The sequence below is a fragment of the Spea bombifrons genome, chromosome 13, assembly GCF_027358695.1.
Source record: "Spea bombifrons isolate aSpeBom1 chromosome 13, aSpeBom1.2.pri, whole genome shotgun sequence".
In the NCBI taxonomy this organism is placed as follows: domain Eukaryota; kingdom Metazoa; phylum Chordata; class Amphibia; order Anura; family Pelobatidae; genus Spea; species Spea bombifrons.
Genome location: NC_071099.1, coordinates 24,059,317 through 24,080,866, shown reverse-complemented (window position 1 = coordinate 24,080,866; position 21,550 = coordinate 24,059,317). Strand labels below are relative to the sequence as shown.

The 21,550-nt window shown below is 45.4% G+C and overlaps 2 protein-coding genes across 2 annotated transcripts; both read left to right on the top strand.

Annotated features, from left to right (window-relative positions):
• Positions 1 to 8,438: 8,438 nt before the first annotated feature.
• On the top strand, positions 8,439 to 11,574 carry MRPL12 (mitochondrial ribosomal protein L12). The gene is made up of 5 exons (XM_053453035.1): positions 8,439 to 8,608; positions 9,149 to 9,326; positions 10,615 to 10,692; positions 10,786 to 10,923; positions 11,037 to 11,574. Exons 1-5 carry the CDS (start codon positions 8,550 to 8,552, stop codon positions 11,151 to 11,153), a joined length of 570 nt encoding a protein of 189 aa, XP_053309010.1. The 5' UTR covers positions 8,439 to 8,549; the 3' UTR covers positions 11,154 to 11,574.
• A 1,995-nt stretch (positions 11,575 to 13,569) lies between these two features.
• Positions 13,570 to 18,578, top strand: SLC25A10 (solute carrier family 25 member 10). The gene is made up of 11 exons (XM_053453040.1): positions 13,570 to 13,724; positions 15,075 to 15,194; positions 15,388 to 15,502; positions 15,804 to 15,852; positions 16,143 to 16,184; positions 16,316 to 16,359; positions 16,515 to 16,585; positions 16,824 to 16,916; positions 17,131 to 17,208; positions 17,373 to 17,429; positions 17,589 to 18,578. Exons 1-11 carry the CDS (start codon positions 13,635 to 13,637, stop codon positions 17,688 to 17,690), a joined length of 861 nt encoding a protein of 286 aa, XP_053309015.1. The 5' UTR covers positions 13,570 to 13,634; the 3' UTR covers positions 17,691 to 18,578.
• The last annotated feature ends 2,972 nt before the right edge of the window (positions 18,579 to 21,550 follow it).

The following is a 21,550-nucleotide window of genomic DNA, read 5'->3' as shown; positions in this document are numbered from 1 at the left end:
GCCACGAGCAATCGTCTTATCAATTAATACCATCCTTCGCTCTTTAACTGCTGCCTGTCCAGCTGCTGTAGAGCTGCAGTTCCCATCGCTGAGGTCCTAGATGGCCTTATAGGCAGCATCTTGTGTATAGGACGTGTAGATTGGTCTCGTTTCCATGAATGAATGAATACCCCCGGTATTTTCTCTGTCAAGCGTAATGCCCGTAATCTAAAAAATCTGGAATGCGGTTTTGGCTTCCTCATGCGATGGCAGGGAACGGGTTAACTCGAACAACTTAGTGGACTCGTCCCCACTCCGGTCCTATGGCCCCCTTTGTGTTGTTGCTGGCTTTTTGTGATTGTACAATGTGAACGGTCGCAGCCTGTATGCGAGGGATGCACAGCTGTTTGTATTAATCTATGGCTTAGTGCCCCGATACTTATTAGTGAAATAATAAACAATTAAATGACGTCTCCCATGTGTACGGTTATTTAAATCTGTTACTTTTGGCCCATTACATGGATGAATGTCATGCCATATGGCCAAGGTAGGAGTCTCTAAGGTATATCTGGGTCTAGTTCTGCACGTGGGACAATGATGAGCAGATTGGGCCCCCACGCCGTGGATCTGGATCTAAATCCGGTTAGTCTGAGTTTAAATAACTTTATGGAGATAAATAAACATCTGAAGCAGATCTATTACTTCCCCAAATACAATTTTGCAAGCAATCGTATGAAGCGAGCAGAAACCCACGTTACGTAGGCAGTAGGAGCAGTCGAGCAGCAACTTCCTGTTCTGAGGAATGACACTACTACCCTTTGGAGGAAGCTGATTGGCTTTCGTGGGGTGACAGAAGGCAATTAAACTAATTTTGATTGTGAAAATATGGCAATTTACATATTAAAAAATATTCTAGCCAAAATGTATACAGAAACCGACTCTGGATATGTTATTTAAAAATCCGTTTTTCATTAAAAAATAAAGAACAGATTGTTCCTTTAACCCCTTAATGACAATTGCCGGTCCTGGCACGGCACGGAAAAGCATGTGCTTTACGACAATTGACGTGCCAGGACCGGCACGTCTTTAAACGGGTGCAGAAAGCGACCTACTATCGCTTTCTGCACCCAAAAAGCGTTGCTGAATGCCTCGACCTCGAGGCATTCAGCAACGCCGCGATCGGCACGAAGGGGCCATCTCTGGCCCCTCCACGGGGCGTCAACATCCGCCATACTTTGTATGGCGGCGGACGCCCGTTTTAAAAGCGTTTAGAAGGGACGTACTAAACAGCATATTGGGGATGATGGGATGATTGGCTGCAATACTCAGCACTGTCAATAGGTGTCAGTATACTTTTTACACTCATGGTAAATCAAAGGATGTTCTTTTTGGTAGTTCTTGATACTAAGTTGCAACGAATACATTGCAAAAAGAAGCTGCAAATGTTTAACTGTTTACTTGCTGAAATATATACAGTTTTATAAAGGAATCATGGTAAATTCTATAGAAATACTAAAAATATTTTAAGTAATCAACATATTGATATAATATGGTACATGTATGTGCAAACACCATATTTTACCTGTTTTGATTGGCACAATATGGGAATATATATTATTATCATTTTTATATGGGGATTATGGGTGGAATATTATAGTTATACATGCTTAGGAACATATTTCACCCATTCCTGATAAGAATATGGGAATATTATTATTATTTTACATGGGGAATATGGGTGGAATATTATAGTTACATATGCTAAGGAACATATTTGACCCATTTCTGATAAGAATATGGGTATAATTATTTTTTTACATGGGGATTATGGGTGGAATATTATAGTTAAACATGCTAAGGAACATATTTGACCCATTTCTGATAAGAATATGGGTATACTCATATTTTACATGGGGATTATGGGTGGAATATTATAGTTACACATGCTAAGGAACATATTTGACCCATTTCGGATAAGAATATGGGAGTATTATTATTTTTATATGGGGATTATGGGTGGAATATTATAGTTACACATGCTAAGGAACACATTTGACCCATTTCTTATAAGAATATGAGAATATTATTATTTTTACATGGGGATTATGGGTTGAATATCATGGTTACAGATGCCAAGGAACAAATTTGACCCATTTCTTATAAGAATATGGGAATATTATTATTTTTACATGGGGATTATGGGTGGAATATTATAGTTACACATGCTAAGGAACACATTTGACCTGTTTTTGATAAGAATATGGCTATAAATATTTTTTTACATGGGGATTATGGGTGGAAAATTATAGTTACACATGCTAAGGAACATATCTGACCCATTTCTGATAAGAATATGGCTATAAATATTTTTTTACATGGGGAATATGGGTGGAATATTATAGTTACACATGCTAAGGAACACATTTGACCCATTTCTGATAAGAATATGGGAGTATTATTATTTTTATATGGGGATTATGGGTGAAATATTATAGTTACACATGCTAAGGAACATATTTGACCCATTTCTGATAAGAATATGGGTATAATTATTTTTTTACATGGGGATTATGGGTGGAATATTATAGTTACACATGCCAAGGAACATATTTGACCCATTTGTGATAAGAGTATGGGAGTATTGTTATTTTTATATGGGGATTATGGGTGGAATATTATAGTTACACATGCTAAGGAACATATCTGACCCATTTCTGATAAGAATATGGGTATAATTATTTTTTTACATGGGGATTATGGGTGGAATATTATAGTTACACATGCTAAGGAACATATTTGACCCATTTCTGATAAGAATATGGGAGTATTATTATTTTTATATGGGGATTATGGGTGAAATATTATAGTTACACATGCTAAGGAACATATCTGACCCATTTCTGATAAGAATATGGGTATAATTATTTTTTTACATGGGGAATATGGGTGGAATATTATAGTTACACATGCTAAGGAACATATCTGACCCATTTCTGATAAGAATATGGGTATAATTATTTTTTTACATGGGGATTATGGGTGGAATATTATAGTTACACATGCCAAGGAACATATTTGACCCATTTGTGATAAGAGTATGGGAGTATTGTTATTTTTATATGGGGATTATGGGTGGAATATTATAGTTACACATGCTAAGGAACACATTTGACCCATTTCTGATAAGAATATGGGTGTACTCATTTTTTACATGGGGATAATGGGTGGAATATTATAGTTACACATGCTATGGAACACATTTGACCTGTTTCTGATAAGAATGTGGCTATAAATATTTTTTTACATGGGGATCATGGGTGGAATATCATGGTTACAAATGCCAAAGAACACATTTGACCTGCTTCTGATAAGAATATGGGAATTTTATTATTTTTACATGGGGATTAAGGATGGAATAGTATGGTTACACATGTTTAGTACCTTATTTAACAAGTTTCTGTTAAGAATATGGCTATAATTATTTTCTACATGGGGATTTTGGGCGCAATATCAAGGTTACACATGCCATGGAACATAATTGACCTGTTTCTGATAAGAATATGGGTAAAATCATTTTTCTACATGGGGATTATGGGTGGAATATTATGGTTACACATGGCTAGTGATGTATTTCACTTGTTTCTGGTAAGAAAATGGGTATGATTAATTTTTTTCATAGATATTATGGATACTATGATATGATTGCATGTGCCATGTAACATATTTGATCTATTTCTGTTAAGAAAATGGTTTATAAATGTTTTTCTACATGGGGATTATGGGTGAAATGTCATGGTTACACACCTTTAGTAACATATTCGACCCATTTCTGATAAGAATGTTGGTATATTTTTTTCTACATAGGGATTATGGGAGGAATAGAATGATCAAAGGGACACATTTGACCTGTTTCTGATAGGAATATAGTTATAGATATTTTTTACATGGGGATTATGGGTGGAATATCATGGTTGCACGTGCCTAGTAACATATTTGATGTGTTTCTTTTAAGTAAACGGGTATAATTATTGTCATATAAAGGGATTATGCGTGGAATATCATGGTTGAACATGCTAACTCTAATATCTGGCCTTTTTCTGATAAGAATATGGCTATCATGTTTCAACATGGGGATTATGGGTGCAATATCATGGTTACACATGGTAAGGAACACATTGGACCTTTTTCTGATTGAAATATGGCTATAATTAATATTTTTCATTGGGAATAATGGTGGAATAGCATAGTTGCACTATGATGTTTTGATATATTTTTCATTGTAATTGGCCATTAAGCCATCACTTCTAAAGAGGATTGTTTTTTCTTTTCTTATGCCGGTAAATATATAGTGTCCGAGGTGTGGCATAGTGCACCATTTCCACCGGTTTCATTAATTACCTAATTAAGATCGAATCATTGTCCATAATGTATTTTTATATGGCCAAAACATTGCAAAAGTTCTTATTTATTTCTCTAAGCATTTTCATTTGTACCCTGCTGCCTGCTGACTACCACGCTTGGCTACCCTGCCCTGTGTGGCTGAGTACCTTGCACAGCTACCCCATATTCTTATGAGAAAAAGGTCAGATGTGTTCCTTAGCATTTTTAACTATAATATTCCACCCATAATCCCCGTTTAAAAAAAAGATTATACCCATATTCTTATCAGAAATGGGTCAAATATGTTCCTTAGCATGTGTAACTATAATATTCCACCCATAATCCCCATATAAAAATAATAATACTCTCATATTCTTATCAGAAATGAGTCAAATGTGTTCCTTAGCATGTGAAACTATAATATTCCACCCATATTCCCCATGTAAAAATAATAATACTCCCATATTCTTATCAGAAATGGGTCAAATATGTTCTTTAGCATGTGTTACTATAATATTCCACCCATATTCCCCATGTAAAAAAATATTTATAGCCATATTCTTATCAAAAACAGGTCAAATATGTTTCTTAGCATGTGTAACTATAATATTCCACCCATATTCCCCATGTAAAAAAATAATTATACCCATATTCTTATCAGAAATGAGTCAAATGTGTTCCTTAGCATGTGAAACTATAATATTCCACCCATATTCCCCATGTAAAAATAATAATACTCCCATATTCTTATCAGAAATGGGTCAAATATGTTCTTTAGCATGTGTTACTATAATATTCCACCCATATTCCCCATGTAAAAAAATATTTATAGCCATATTCTTATCAAAAACAGGTCAAATATGTTCCTTAGCATGTGTAACTATAATATTCCACCCATAATCCCCATGTAAAAAAATAATTATACCCATATTCTTATCAGAAATGGGTGAAATATGTTCCTTAGCATGTGTAACTATAATATTCCACCCATATTCCCCATGTAAAAAAATAATTATACCCATATTCTTATCAGAAATGGGTGAAATATGTTCCTTAGCATGTGTAACTATAATATTCCACCCATATTCCCCATGTAAAAAAATAATTATACCCATATTCTTATCAGAAATGGGTGAAATATGTTCCTTAGCATGTATAACTATAATATTCCACCCATAATCCCCATGTAAAAAAATAATTATACCAATATTCTTATCAGAAATGGGTCAAATATGTCCCTTAGCATGTGTAAATATAATATTCCACCCATAATCCCCATGTAAAAAAATAATTATAACATATTCTTATCAGAAATGGGTCAAATATGTTCCTTAGCATGTGTAACTATAATATTCCACCCATATTCCCCATGTAAAAAAATAATTATACCCATATTCTTATCAGAAACAGGTCAAATGTGTTCCTTAGCATGTGTAACTATAATATTCCACCCATAATCCCCATGTAAAAAAATAATTATACCCATATTCTTATCAAAAACAGGTCAAATATGTTCCTTAGCATGTGTAACTATAATATTCCACCCATAATCCCCATGTAAAAAAATAATTATACCCATATTCTTATCAGAAATGGGTCAAATATGTTCCTTAGCATGTGTAACTATAATATTCCACCCATAATCCCCATATAAAAATGATAATAATATATATTCCCATATTGTGCCAATCAAAACAGGTAAAATATGGTGTTTGCACATACATGTACCATATTATATCAATATGTTGATTACTTAAAATGTTTTTAGTATTTCTATATAATTTACCATGATTCCGTTATAAAACTGTATATATTTCAGCAAGTAAACTGTTAAACATTTGCAGCTTCTTTTTGCAATGTATTCGTTGCAACTTAGTATCAAGAACTACCAAAAAGAACATACTGTGATTTACCATGAGTGTAAAAAGTATACTGACACCTATTGACAGTGCTGAGTATTGCAGCCAATCATCCCATCATCCCATCATCCCCAATATGCTGTTTAGTACGTCCCGTTTAGAAGGCGATCAACGATCGCCTCCTAAACTTAAATGGTGTTGCTGGAATGCCTCGATCAGGAGGCATCCAGCGACACCAAACACTAACCTTTTGATGGGCTGTGACCGCTCCGGAGAGCGGTCACAGCCGCAGCTGCCGGCAATCTTCGCCATCAAGGAAGATGGCCGCCGTCCTGTAACAGGAACCACAAATTTTAAAAGTTCGCTAGATGGTCCAGACCATCTAGAGAACTCTGGCTCCACTTGCAGGTTGAATACAGGTACTGCATTCACCATGCAAGTCAATGGAGCCCAGCTTTCTAATCACAGTGTGATTAGTAAAAATAAATTAAAAAATAAAATTAATAATAATTAGAAAAAAATAGTAAAAAAACAGTAAAATGTAAAAATCATTTCCCACTGATGTCACTATCAGGGGAACCTCCAAGTTGAAAAAAAAGTTAAAATTTTTTAAAAAAAATTATAAAAAAAAAAAAATATATATCTAAAAAATATATTTTTGTGAGCAAGTCCTAAAATTAGCATATTAGCTTAAAACAATTCTCGCATGGAAAGAGTTAAAATACTGGCATATTAAATGCCCGTGGGGTGTCTACTTTTAAAAAATGTATGATTTGATGGGGTAAATTGAATGGGCCAGGTTCAACAACGTCCCAATTAACACGGGGGGAAGGATGGCCACACATCTAATTTCCAATTAGAAAAATGCACACGTACCAAATGTGGCCTTTTAGTTCCCCCCAAAAATGACAAACCCATGCATGTGGGGTATCACTGCACTCAGGAGATGTTGCTGAACACATTATGGGGTGTCGTGTGACAGCGGCATATACCAGGAGCTGTAAATTCATACATAAAGTAGGTGTGTGTGGGAAAAATACACACACAAAAATATTACTGCAAACTTTGAAAAAATGCTGGTGGTTAAATGTGTGCATGCAAAGAGTTAAAATACCAGCATTTAAAATACCCTGTGGTGTCTAGTTTTGAAAAATATATGGTTTTGTTGGGCACACTGAAATGGCCTGGCTCAAAGATGTACCAAATAGGGCATGGGCAGTGGATCCCAAATGCCAAAGTTCAACATTGAAAAAAGCGCATGCCCCAAATGTGGCCCTTTTGCCCCCAAACAGCCAGGCAAAATCATTCATGTGAGGTATCGCTGTACTCAGGAGATGTTGCTGAACACATATTGGGGTGTTTTGTGATAGTGACATATACGAGAACATTTTAATTCATACCTGAATTAAAATGTGTGTGGAAAACCAAATGCAAACAAATGACTACCACAAAGTTTGACAAAGACTGGTGGTAGATATGGTGCATGGAAAGAGTTAAAATACTAGCATTTGGAATACCCTGGGCTGTCTAGTTTTCAAAAATATATGACTTGATGGGGTAAATTGCATTGGCCGGGTTCAAAGATACCCGAAATGGCACAAGGGGGGAAGAATTACCAGATTTGGAAAAAATGGCTTTGAAATAGCAAAACGCTACCTGTACTTATTGCCCCATAATGGGTAGAAAAAAAGCAAAAAAACATTGGGTATTTCTAAACTCAGGACAAATAGTAGAATCTATTTAGCAGGTTTTTTCATTACCTTTTATAGATGAGTAAAAGATTTTTCAACTAAAAGTTAGAAACAGTCATTTTTTTCTAAATTTTTCACCATATTTTATAATTTTTTTAATAGTAAATAATATGATACAATCAAAACAATGTCATCTAAAGAAAGCCCTTCTTGTCCTGAAAAAAACAATATCTAATGTGTGTGGGTTCAGTAAACGGGAAAGAAGAAAATTACAGCTAAACACGAGCAGCGCAGAAATGTTAAAAAGGCCATTGTCACAAAGGGTACAAAAAGTAAAAGCAGCCTTTGTCTCGAAGGGGTTAAAAGTGTCGCTAACAGTACAGACTCACTCCCGTACCTGATCTGTTCACTTTCCACCAGAAACATTGCGGCGCTGCGCGCAGGGGAGCTTGCTGACGTCACTCCCGAGCGACTCCTAAGCTGTGCATTGCTTGCTTTATAAAGTTGTCCTTGTTGCACTGGTGTCGCGGTGCATCCTGGGTAGGTCACAGTGTGGAGGACTCCATGTGTTGTCGCCGGTGACAGAGTGGGAAGTGGAGCCCTGACCTGTAACGCGTCCCCCCGGAGAAAGCGCTCAGCCATGTTCCCTGCCGCCCGGTGCTGCCTGAGACTGCGGGCCGCTGCCTCCTCCGCCTGCCGGTATTTTACCCCGGGGGGGTATTTTTCCCTCACACCGTATAGCTTTAAATGGGGTCTCTGAATGAATTAGTGCTTTCTCTTTATATACCCCACTTGTACCCCGGGCGTAGGGTTACCCTATCATTATCACATTTGGGGGGCTTTACTAATCAGTCTACCCTCTTTAAATATTAACCCTTTCATGGCACACCCTGCAGATACTATGTAGTCAAATGTCACCCAAATGACCTCATGTAAACCTTGACTTTGTCATTTATTTAAGATCCATTTAATTGAGTCACCTGCATTCAAGCAGGGAATTAACTGTAGCTTACTAGGAGAAAATGCAGCAATTGGGGGGTCTTATGGCCCTAGGGGTTCCAACGGCCCTTTATCACTCCCATCACTCCTGTGTTCCAATGGCCCTTTATCACTCCCATCACTCCTGTGTTCCATCTCCATAAACGTTTGTTTTTCATTAGCTGTGTGATGAACGATCTCCACCGCTTGCTTTGCGGATATCCGTTTAGATCCAGTAATGAGCGTTTTCTTCTCTTTCAGGCTGGAAATATCCGCAGCGAGACTCATCAGGACGTCGTGTGAGTTGAGGAATGAAGCTGTGGCCTCCCCGACCCTGGACAGTGGTCCTAAGCAGTACCCCCCCAAAATCCAGCAGCTGGTTGATCAGATTGCCGCTCTGACTCTGCTCGAGGTCTCTGACCTCAACGAGCTGCTTAAGGTGGGTTTTATTAGCAGGGCACCCCCCCCCGTATTATCGCTTATATTCCCAATTATATATTGAACTAACAAAGCCAGGCACAGATTTAAAAATGGCGAGCTTCGTCGGATGGAGGAGTCGGCCTGTGGGTTTGCGTTATGATGCGTTCTCACTGATGTCATACTTCATATCAGCCGAGTATAGAAAGGAAAAGCCAGCTGTGTGCGGAGCTCGTTGGTAATAGCAGCGAAACCTAGACGTGAGGAAGCAATTCCTGGTTGCCATAGCGACCTTGCACTTGGGGCCATTGCTTAAGACCCTTTGTGTTCTATTGGTTCATTTATAAGGACTATATATTAAAATAAAGCATCCAGTCAGAAAATATTTTCGATACGTTGCTGTTCAACGGGAACTTTGTTCTCCTGACCAGTGCCCACCGCTGTAATAACACCGACTGCGTGCGGCCCGACCAGACAGGCTGATACTAAATGTGCCAAGAAACTGGTAATGAAGTCCTTTTCGTCTCCCCCGTGAGCGGCATTTGATGCCAGACTTTGTGCGAATGGGCCAAAAACGATTTTGATGATTTTTGGTTTTGGTCCATTTGTTTTGGAACAATGAATTTAGTTTCCTACCCTTCTGTTGTCACTCGCTCAGTCTCTAATGCCTCTGTCTGTCTCGCTGTGAGTGTCTGTCTGTCTCGCTGTGAGTGTCTCCCTACCTTTGCCGGCGACCGCTTCTGTGTCCTTTTTCCGCAGCTCCGCTTCTTCTCTTGCTTCTTCTTCTGTCTTCTTTCACCGTCCGCTTCTCCTCGCTGTCGGCTCTGTTAATCAGGCGTCCCGGAGCGCTTCCCCAAAACGGTGAAGACTCCACGCCTGTTGAGGAAGGTCTCTGAGAGGCCTGATTAACGGAGCTGATACTGGGGGGCAGAAGACAGGAGGACATGAAGAGGCAAGAGATGAATTTGAGCTGCGGAAACGGTCGGCTGAGAGAGAGGAAAAAAAAGCAACAAAGTGCAAACTGATTCAGAGGTCTCTGCTTCGTTGGGGTCCCTCCTTGTTTTTGGATAACAGAATTGACGAGTCTAGTTGATAGAATTACTATAGAACCCGCGATCTGTATGAGCGGCAGCAGCCGGCTGACTTTATTATTAAATATTTATTATTTTTATGGCTTTAATTCCACGTCCGCACACCCGGAGTCCGTAAGATCTTCCGTAGACGCCATCAAAGTTTTTACATGTAAAGGTTTAGAACTTGCTATATAATATAGTGTGTGAGGTGTTGACTCAGCCCTGTCTCCTTCCTAGAAAACGCTAAAGATCCCGGATGTTGGGATGATGCCGGTTGGCGCGATGATGCCAGGAATGGCGGCAGCACCTGCGCAGGTAAACGGGTAGAAGGGGGGCTGTCGGTTCGGGGGGGGCGGCCGGTATGCAGACTTTGAAGCTGACGGCTTTCTTGGGGTCGTTTTTTTGTAGGCGGCAGAAGAGGAGGAGGCGCCGGCGAAAAAGGAGAAGAGCCACTTCACGGTGAAACTAACGGAGGTCAGCGCCGTGGACAAAGTCAAACTGATCAAGGAAGTGAAGAACTGCGTGCAGGGGCTGAACCTGGTGCAGGTGAGAAACGCGTCGGCGGGAAGCGAGACCCCCCCGGCAGTCCGCTCGCACCGGCGCTGCTTCTGTGATCTCTTTCCTTTCTTTTAATACCTCTTTTCCCCGATCCTTCGCAGGCCAAGAAAATGGTGGAGTCTCTACCTCAAGAAATCAGGGCGAACGTTTCCAAGGAGGAAGCCGAGAAGATAAAGGCTGCGCTGGAGGCGGCGGGGGGGAAAGTCGTGCTGGAATAAAGCTGTCGGACTGCTTAAGACTCTCTCTTTGTGCGAGGTCGTTACCCGCGGCCCCCGTGATGTCTTGTTCGAGGCGGGGGGGACTCGGCGGAAGCAGCGCGGAGATGCGCTCTCCTCTTCTGGCCTCGCCTGATGATGTCATGGTGGTAACACCCTCTTAGGGCGGGGCTTGGTTTGGGCACCGTGGGGCCAACCTTCCATCCGTGGATGTTGGCCCCCTGAAGCACTTCCCCCCGTTATCATTGTGTTTAATGTCACTCTATCTAATCTCGTTTTATACATTAAACTCTTTCCCGAGGCGGCTCCCTGCGCGTTTACCTTCCGATCGAACGTCTGTCTCTCTGTCCGTTTCTCCTGCCCCGGGCTTTACGATGTCCGTCTGTCTGTGAAACCTGCCATTAAAGAGCTCCGTCATGCAGAATCCCTTCTTTACTGAGGTCCCCGGGATGGAGCGCAGCTTCCCGCCCCTCTGCGGCTGTTCGTTTCTTGTTTAGGAGGTCGGCTGTGTGTTAAGAGAGTTGTAGTCTGATGGCGGTTCTAGAACTTACCCCACAGCTACCTCCACCATAACGCGGCTTCTGCCCTAAATCCGGGAAACAGAGAGTCACAACCAGCGATTACCTCGTAGCGGAGCAGGGAACGGGCTGGTGACATCACACGATGAATCTATTAGGTAATGTTTGACCTGAGCGTTTAGCTGGTCGCTCGCTGCGCGCGTATCCTCTCCCGCCTCCGCTGGGTTCTCGGTGTGTTTACGGGGGTGATTGCTGCCTGAAAAACAAGTTCCGGCAGGCCTTTACTCCACTCCGCTTCACCCAGAGCTGCGGGGCTTCCGTGCCGTCCCATCCCATGTCTCCGATCCGTAGGCGAGCGTCATGATGTCATAATCACACGTATGACTGATAACCCGCTGCAGCGGCTCCATCCTATTTCACAATCCAACGGTTTCTTGTGCAAGAGTAACCCTTTCAGTGCCCAAGCAGAGTACACTTTCTACTGTTTTATTACCGTAATTCTATTAATATGTGCGTCCTTTGTTAAAGGCTTGTACCCCTAAAGGCAAAACGTTACTCAGTTTCCCGAGTAAAATGCGATCAGAGATGCGTCGTACATGCGCTGCGTCCTTAGCGAATCGTGCCTTAGGTTTGTTACGAGCTGCCCTTACAGATCGTGTGAAGGAGAGTATTGGGGCTGTCAGCCCGTCCGTCCTGTCCCGTCCCTCTAGTCTTACTGCGGTGTAACCTTGTGTTATTCCAGTAACCGCAGCAGAGAGCAGGTCGATATTTTGAAAATAGATAACCGTAATCGTCCCGAGGGCCGAAGGTGACACGTCTCGTAAAAGGAAGAACAACATAAGAACTGCAAACACCCTGAACCCGTCCGGCCCCCGTCTAGTCGTTGGTCTCATCTTAGATTCAGGAGCCATGTGTATATCCCATGCAGTTACTATGATTATGGCCCCTGAGGGCCGCAGGCTCCTGCCCTCTATTCCTTGGACGAATATATGCAGGCGCACAGATACTCGGATGAGGTTTCTGAAACTGGGAATGGAGGTCGGGGTCGTCGGGAAGATGATGGGAAGACGAAGGAGATTTCAGCCCGTGTGACGTTTTCATTCCATAGAAAATTGGAGAGTAAAAAAGAAATGGCGCTGAATGTGGGGGAGGAAAATTGGGGTAAATGTGGGGGGAAAGTTCTACGGAGCCGTCGATCGGAATGGGCAATCAGGATGGAGAGGGGAGCTTTTATCGGAGCGCGGGGGCTTTATCTGGAGAGGGGGGGGGCAATAAGATTCCGGAGTGACTCTAATCGGGTTATTAATGGATCACGGGTTGCGGTAAATGCTTGTCTTGTGACGCGTGTGCAGCTCCGCATTATACCCGGCAGGAGGCTGTAACAGGAAGGAGGGGTCCTTGCTCTGTGAGCTTACACTCTAAAAGCAGGTTGAGGGGGAAGAATGTCTATAACTCCCATCATTCTCAGCACGGGTGCATGTGCAGTATGGAAAATGAATCCCGCTGCGTTTCACTCGGCCTAGAAGCAATGCAATGAGGCTCATTCATCATGCATTTTGCATCGCCTGCATACGCAGTGGTGCAGCTCATCCCGCTGCATTTCACATCCCCTGCATGTCGATGTGGCCCTAACAGCAGCAGATTAATGCTTAGGGCCCCTGCATGCAGCGAGGACCGGTGAGAGAGGTCACTTTGCTGCTCGCGGGGGTGAGTGTAACAAACACGAGTGATCTTTCACCCCCTTCGAGTTATGATGAGCTCAGCACAACACGTCTGACTGTGGGGCCCACCCCCGGCGGCGCCCTTTTAAGTAGCAGTCTCTCCTGGCTTGGCAGGGCAAGGGAGGGAGTGGGCGTGACTCGGTACTCGGCTACTTGTGATTGGCTGATGCTGGAGCGCACTGGCTCCTCCCTCCCTGGTCCCTATACTGGGCCTGGAGCCCGGAGAGGGGCACAATTTGTACGCCATGGCGGAGCAGAGGGTGTCCCGCTGGTACTTCGGGGGTCTGGCCTCCTGCGGGGCCGCCTGCTGCACCCACCCGCTGGACCTGATCAAGGTGACGGGCCACATGTGTGTGACATGCCCCGACTGGCATGCATGTGCCCGGGGGCAGGGCATCTGTGTGCCGTATGTGTGCATGAGGAGTATTTAGTACATGTGTGTGAATGCATGAGGGGTATTTAGTGCGGGGGGGTCAAGCAGTTGTGTGTCTAGCTGTCATGCTGGTAGGTAAATCCTGGCTGGGGATCATGGGAGTTGTAGTTCAATAGCTGTATGATGCATGTGTGCTGGCCATGGATGAGTGACTCTGTAAATAAGGTCATAGAGGTTATATGTAGAGAACACGCGTGTGCAGGACCTGCTTACGGTGGATTTTAGAAAAACAATAAATCAAGGAAAGTATTTCTGTGCCTTTATCTATGGGGTGTCTGCGCCCGGGGGTGACCCAATGACCCAGCGATCCAAAACTATAGGGTCAGAGGCTTAGATTTAATGTAAGGACCTTTTACCTTACCGAGAGCGTGGTGGATAAATGGAACAGCCTCCCAGCAAAAGTGGTAGAGGTTAATACAGTGAGGGTATTAAACATGCATGGGATAGACATACGGCTCCTGAATCTAAGACGAGACCAACGACTGATTAAGGGTTGAGTCTTTACGGGCTGGACGGGGGCCGATCTGCCGGCAGGTTCTGTGTATCCGGTTAGTATGATGGGGATAGAGAATGAGTCTGTAGAATGTCCGTGTGCGGGAGACGTTCCGCTCGTATACATATATGACGTTCGCTGTGTTAGGAGAACACGTCTGTTACATGGCGGGTCCCCGTGTAGCCCTTGTCTCGGCTCCCCTAAGGAACGCCCCAGCTCCGTGACCTTTGGGTTTGTCTTTGGTTTTTAAGGAGCGCGGAGATGTTTGGGAAACCAGTCCTGGGCCATACCATGTGTGAGACGGGGGTGCTTGGAGGACACTGTGGGCCCGGGGCACGGCCGTGATGAGGACTCGTTTTTTTTCCCGCTGCTTTTGTTTTTCCCCGCGGTCGCGTTCGGTTTCTAAACGTTACTTTTATTAAATCGGGGGGCTGTGACGACCGGTGGGCACCGTGTTTGGGGCCGGTGGGGGCCGGGCCGAGGTTGGCATTGGTTACGGATCAAGACTGGGTGAAAAAGTGATTTTTGTCATTCTGGGATTCCCAGTTTCCTTGACTTTTCAGTTGACTTCTGCATCATAGCCGTATGCCTATCCCATGTGGCGCATGTTTGTGGGGCGGGGAGTGCACTTTGCTCTCTGGGCTCCGTAGTAAAAGCTCTGCGTGCGACCATGTTATGTAACCCTTTGTGTTCCGTGAAGCCCTTGTTTTTAACCCTCCGCATCCCGTGACGCCCGCTTCGTTTCTGTTTCCTGACCAGGTGCATCTCCAGACTCAGCAGGAGGTGAAGCTGCGCATGACCGGAATGGCTGTCTCCGTTATCCGGAACGACGGCTTCTTTGCTCTGTACAACGGTCTGAGTGCGTCCCTCTTCAGGCAGGTGAGACCCCCTCTCCGCCCGCTCCCCCAACCGATACCCCCACGCCACCTTCTTTAACCCTCTCTGTGCTGGCAATGAGACGAATAAAGCCGGGGAGCTGACCGCACCCCCCCGAGCCCACCGGGTAACGCGGCGCCTCGCCTCATTAACCCCCTCATTTCACAATGAATCCGAATCCGTTGGCTTTCCGCAGATCACGTATTCCCTGACGCGTTTCGCAATCTATGAAACTGTGAGAGACCGACTCGCCGAGGACAACAAAGGGCCGCTCCCGTTCTATCAGAAGGTGCTTCTGGGAGCGTTTGGGGGTGAGGAGCTCAATGCGTGGGGGCAGGAGGAGGGCGTTAATTGCCCCGTCACGGGCGCCACGTGTATAATTAACCGCAATTAGCCGACAAGATCGTCCCGCAATGCGTTGGGGTCCGTGTTGAAACGCGAGAGGACTAAATATAACGTCGCGTGGAGCAGTCCCTCCACCTTCTCCTCCCCGGGCAGTTGCCGCAAGGTCACGTCCGGCGGAGTCTCGCTCGGCAGCTGTCGGTCTCGGGATTCGGGGAAGGGGGTCTGGAAATCGGGGGTCTCGTGTTTACTTTGTTCGTTTCTTTGAAGGCTTCACCGGAGGATTTGTGGGGACACCGGCTGACATGGTGAACGTGCGGTAAGTCTCTTCTGTGAGTTATGGGGGGGGGTCTCAGTGCCCAGAGTCTGCGGGGGGGGGCAAAACCTAATGTCGTCCGTTAACTAAGCAGTGCGAGGGGTGGAGTCGCCGGCGGCAAACCAGGTCTTAGATCATAAAACGCCATCGGCGTCACATTTAGTAAATAAGTCCCTTGAGAAGAATAGCCCGGGGCGATGCAGTTCTCGCAGTCACCAGCAGGGGGCGGCTCTGCCCAGGTTCATGTCCGCTAAACGGTTTGCCGGCTCTGAGGTTCCGGATCTCTTTTGCAGGATGCAGAATGACATGAAGCTGCCGGCACATCTGAGACGCAAGTAAGACGAACGACGGCGCGTTCGCTGCGGCCCCCCGTAGCTGTGTTGTTGTCCCGTGAAAGCATGCGCGCCTCCTTCACCCGCCGGGCTGTAAGTTCTCGCTGTTGTAACCCCCGTTACTCTCTCTCTAGCTACGCTCACGCCCTGGACGGCATGTACAGAGTCATCCGAGAAGGTAAATGGCACGCGTGTGACCCGGGCGCTGTGTATGTTAAGCTGTTGTGTGCTGTGAGGCTGCCTGGGATTAATAGGAGTGTCGCTGCAGTAGTTGCTAGAGCTACACAAATTGAGCCCCTGCCCTGATCTGCTTTTTTTATTCTGTCCCCTTAGAGGGATTTAGGAAGCTGTTCTCAGGAGCCACGATGGCCTCCAGCAGGGGAGCGCTAGTGACCGTGGGGCAGGTAAGAAAACATATACCCCCCCACACACCTAATCCCATCTGCCCCTTAAGCTTTTAGCATGGTCTTCTTCTTATCACTCCCATCACTCCTGTGTTCCAATGGCCCTTTATCACTCCCATCACTCCTGTGTTCCAATGGCCCTTTATCACTCCCATCACTCCTGTGTTCCAATGGCCCTTTGTACAGCGCTGTGGAATATGCCGGCGCTATATCAACGAGCGGTTGTTGTCTTTTGCAGCTGGCGTGCTATGACCAGGCCAAACAGCTCGTCTTGACCACAGGCTTCATGAAGGACAACATCCTCACCCATTTCTTGGCCAGCTCCATTGCCGTGAGTCTCTGATTGTGGTTGAGCCGGTAACGATGTTACATTTCTTTGCCAACACCGTGCCGTTCTTTATGAGTTACAATGTATCGGGTTGTTATGTATTCATTCTGCTTGCTTTTTCCTCCCCGCACGTCATCTTTTAATTTTTTTGGGGGGATTATGGCTTCCGTCTTCGTACTGAGTGCGACCTTTGGGTGAAATATCTTTATTCTTGCAGGGCGGATGTGCCACATTCCTGTGCCAGCCCCTGGACGTCCTGAAGACGCGGCTCATGAATTCCAAAGGAGAATATAGAGTGAGTATCGCAGCCTGTTTGTCCGTTCCCCATAAAGCCCAGGTGTCCCCGGACTCGCCAGGGGATATTTACCCCCCGCGTAGGGTTTCATTGACGTTATTGGGCCGGGCCGCGGTGTTTAGAGTCTGGTGTTCACGCTCCTCGCCCTCCGGTGTGTTTTTTAGGGTGTCGTTCACTGCGCTGTGGAGACCGCGAGACTCGGACCACTGGCTTTCTACAAGGTAAGATCCGGGAGGGTGATGGGTTCTGGACTATGTCCGTACGCCGGGCTGCTTGCCCAAGCGCCTCCTCCCCGATGCTATCAGAAGTGTTCCCTCTAAGGCGACCAATTCCACCTGCGAGGGAACCCCGACGAGTCACCCCCCCCTTCTCTGTTCCAGGGTCTCGTTCCCGCCGGGATCAGGCTGGTTCCACATACTGTTCTGACCTTTGTGTTCTTGGAGCAGCTGAGGAAGTACTTTGGGATCAGGGTCCCGGCATAAGGACCACCGGACCTCTAACGTCCTCCAATGCTGCATCATCCAGCATCACACAAGGACCACTTGTGATCGGAATCACGGCTGCTTTAGGGACTTCTATGCGAGGGGGAGGGGGGGGGCTGACGGGATTAACAGAAACCATTATTATTGTCCGGCTGGGAAGAAGTTAACGTAGTTAGCCCTTAGCCATTCCTCTTATATAGACGTCTAATCAATCTTCAGGATGTGCACAAACTTCTAAGCGAGGAGCATCGTCAGTATTTTAAGTACCTCTTAATCACTGGGGAAACTGGAAAAAATATATATTTTTTCCCTTTTTTTTTTTTTGTCTTTGAGTAATTCCTTACTTTTCCAGGTAATATGTTTTGATCGCGAACCAACATATAAGCTGGCAAAAGTGTTGGTTTCCATCAAGGGGGGGCAGTTTAATGCCCAGATACAGCCTTGGTGCATTTATATAGCAGCCGAAAAAAACACAAAAATACACCGTATTCTATCGAACGAAAACACTGTCGATTTCATATATAAGCGGGAAAAAAATCTTGAATTATGGTTGGAATCAAAGCTTTTGGCACGTGAGCTTTTTTGTCTTTTTGGGTCTTGTCTGCCTTCTCCCCGTGCCCGTCTCACACTCCCCGCTTTATATGTGACGTGCTGATGGCGCTCGTAAATCCTTTATTTTAATTGTATGGACTGTAATTGGTTAATTTTTTTTTGTGTATTTTTTAATGGAATTAATAGGAAATGTGGACATCGTCATAGGACGGTTTAATGTTATTTCGGTAATATAGTATCATGAAACTCACCTATATGGTGCTAACGGAAAATGCATTTACAAGTTTTAATAATGTGAAAATTGAGTAAAATTAATCGGGGTGGAAAAAAAATAAACGAGTGGAAAGGTAACTTTGTGTGATTCGTCTCTTAAACTCTGCCTTGAATTTAGACGCTAGAATTATTGGTTTGTTTTATAAAATGCTCCTTGATGATATTATTATTAATAATAATAATAATAATAATAATAAATAGAACCTTCCATAAGTCAGCATTCCAAAGACATTGTGCTTTATACATTGTAGCTTTGCCTGCACTTCCGAGAAAGTCCACCAGAGGGCGCAGCGTCCACGCTGCGTTTCCATGCTCTGTTCTGAAGGCATCACCTTATTTCTGGCACTTTGGGGGTTAACAGACTGGACCTGATTTGGGGGCTTTTTAAAATGCACCTTTTTTTCTGGATTTTATAGTTTTTAAAATGATTTAGTTCTGTAATTCTTACCACCCCCCCTCCCTTCCTTCAGCCCCCTCAAGTCTCTTCCATTCTCTCCGGGTAAATGTGTCCGGGCCGTAGTGGTGAAGCAGGGCGCTGGCCCCTGTGCCGGTATTTAGTAGCCGGTCCTGATGGATCTGACCCTGCCCTAAATCCATTACAATGAGCTTGCAGTCTAAGTGTCGCTAGGAACGTGGTTAAGCCCGAGGTGTGATCCGGAAATTCTCTGCCGTGATCCTCGGTGTTACCCCAGGGATCGCTCCAAGGTGACCCCCGTCAACTTTATCTCTTCAAAACTCACTTTCACTATAACACCAAAGCACGTCCTGTTTACACGGATAACAAACTCCTGTCTGCAGCCCAGGAGGGGCAATTACTGGGGGGGGGGGGTGTAAATACCCAGACTCCTGGGGTAGATTTACTTAACGGTGAGAAGCTGGAGAGTGAAGACCACTCACGAGACCCCATAGAGTTACGTAAGGGTACCCTGGGGGTATTAAAGGGGTAGTGGGTCGAGGCGTTGGTGTCTGGGGGGGGCATCCGTTTAATGGTGGAATTCACTAATATTTAGAGTCATCACCGTCTCCCGGGCCGAGAAGCTGGAACCGGACGGCTTCTGTGGGGAGCAGACGGGGTGAGACGCCCCAAATAACCTCCGACGGACCCGCTATCTTTGATTCAATGATTCTGGCAAGCGAGGAAGCGGCTGTGCCAGCCGGCCGGTGACTACTACAGGTTCGGTTATGAAATCGGGGTCATAGGACAGGTCTGCCGTTGGTAGCCCAGATGGGCATGCGCGGCGGACTGTGCCCTGGCACGGTTTGGCAGGTCCACCTAGATCTAGGGTGACCTTTGGTCCCGGCTGCAGAATGCGCTCCTGGGCCGGCCCCGGCTGGAGAGGGGGAATGACGGCACGCGGCCGGCGCTTTAAAAAACATGTTTTCCTGCACTATGCCCCCGATCTTTCCTCTGGGAATCAGGGGGCGGCTGCAGTCCCACCGGGTATAAGATCCTGCTAGGGGAGCGTGGGCGTGAAAGGGTTAATGGGCCTTTGTCGGTTGGGAACAGATCCGCCATCTGCCACATAAGAATTTTTTTTTTTGTGAAGAAAGGTTTTCTAAGTTTTCATGTTGTTTGCAATTCCACATGCAGCCACGGGAGAGCAGAGAGTAACCTTTGCCTTAATTTACCCCCTGACTGGATCCTTTCTGTGCTCCAATTTATGGAATCCTATCCCTCGCTCCGGTTTCGCATGGTCTCTGCCAGCCTGTTATACCCCGGGGTATCTCTGCATTTTGCGGCACCCCCTCTACTGTTCTTGTCCTATTTGACCGCGTGGGGTGGATTTGGGGTATTTTGGATTATATTGCCCGTAGTATAAATTGCTGACAGACCCGATAATCTCCACAAATTGGGGGCTCTCCATGCTTTAAATGACTCAGCGCCCCCCCGCACTCTGTGGCTCCCCATTTTCTTTCCCGTGCCCCATCCGCACCCCTCATTGCCCCGGTGTCAGGGTTTTGGGGCACCCCGGGGAGCCTCGTCTTCCTCCTGGGGCTCACCGAGTCCCCGACCCTCCGTGCCGCTGCCACCTGCTGGGGGTGTGGTCTCATTCTGACGTCACGGAGTGGGCGGAGAGCAGCGGCTCCGCTTTGAGAAAGTTCAGTTCGGAGCGGAGGATGCGGCCGGAGAGGGTGAGTGCGGGGCAGGGGGGCGTCTGGGGGTCCCGGGGCCCCGCAGCACCAGAGAGGACTTAGACCGGGGTGCTGAACGCTTAGCCTATTTGAAGGGTACTGAGTACTGGGAGTGTGAGTGAGGGATACGGTGAGCACTGGAGGCTGTGAGTGTGAGATGCAGTGAGTATTGGAGGCTGTGGGTGTAAGTCAGATAGGCAGTAAGTATTAGAGGCTGTGAGTATGAGTCAGGGATGTGGGGAGTATTAGAAGCTGTGAGTATTGGAAGTTGAGTGTGGGTCAGGGATGCAGTGAGTATTGGAGGTTGTGAGTATTGGAGGTTTGTGAGTGTGAGTCAGGGATGCAGTGAGTATTAGAGGCTGTGGGTGTAAGTCGGATAGGCAGTAAGTATTAGAGGCTGTGAGTATGAGTCAGGGATGTGGGGAGTATTAGAAGCTGTGAGTATTGGAAGTTGAGTGTGGGTCAGGGATGCAGTGAGTATTGGAGGTTGTGAGTATTGGAGGTTTGTGAGTGTGAGTCAGGGATGCAGTGAGTATTAGAGGCTGTGGATGTAAGTCGGATAGGCAGTAAGTATTAGAGGCTGTGAGTATGAGTCAGGGATGTGGGGAGTATTAGAAGCTGTGAGTATTGGAAGTTGAGTGTGGGTCAGGGATGCAGTAAGTATTAGAGGCTGTGAGTATGAGTCAGGGATGTGGGGAGTATTAGAAGCTGTGAGTATTGGAAGTTGAGTGTGAGTATTGGAGGATCTGGTTGGGATCTGGGTGTATTCCCTTGTTTTGGGACTTTCTACGTTACAAAAGAAGCATTTACCGTGCTGTGATTGGTCACTGTCACACTGTGATCCACCCGTATTCCTCATTCTTCTAGGAACAGATTGCTTTGCAGATCAGAGTAGAACGATG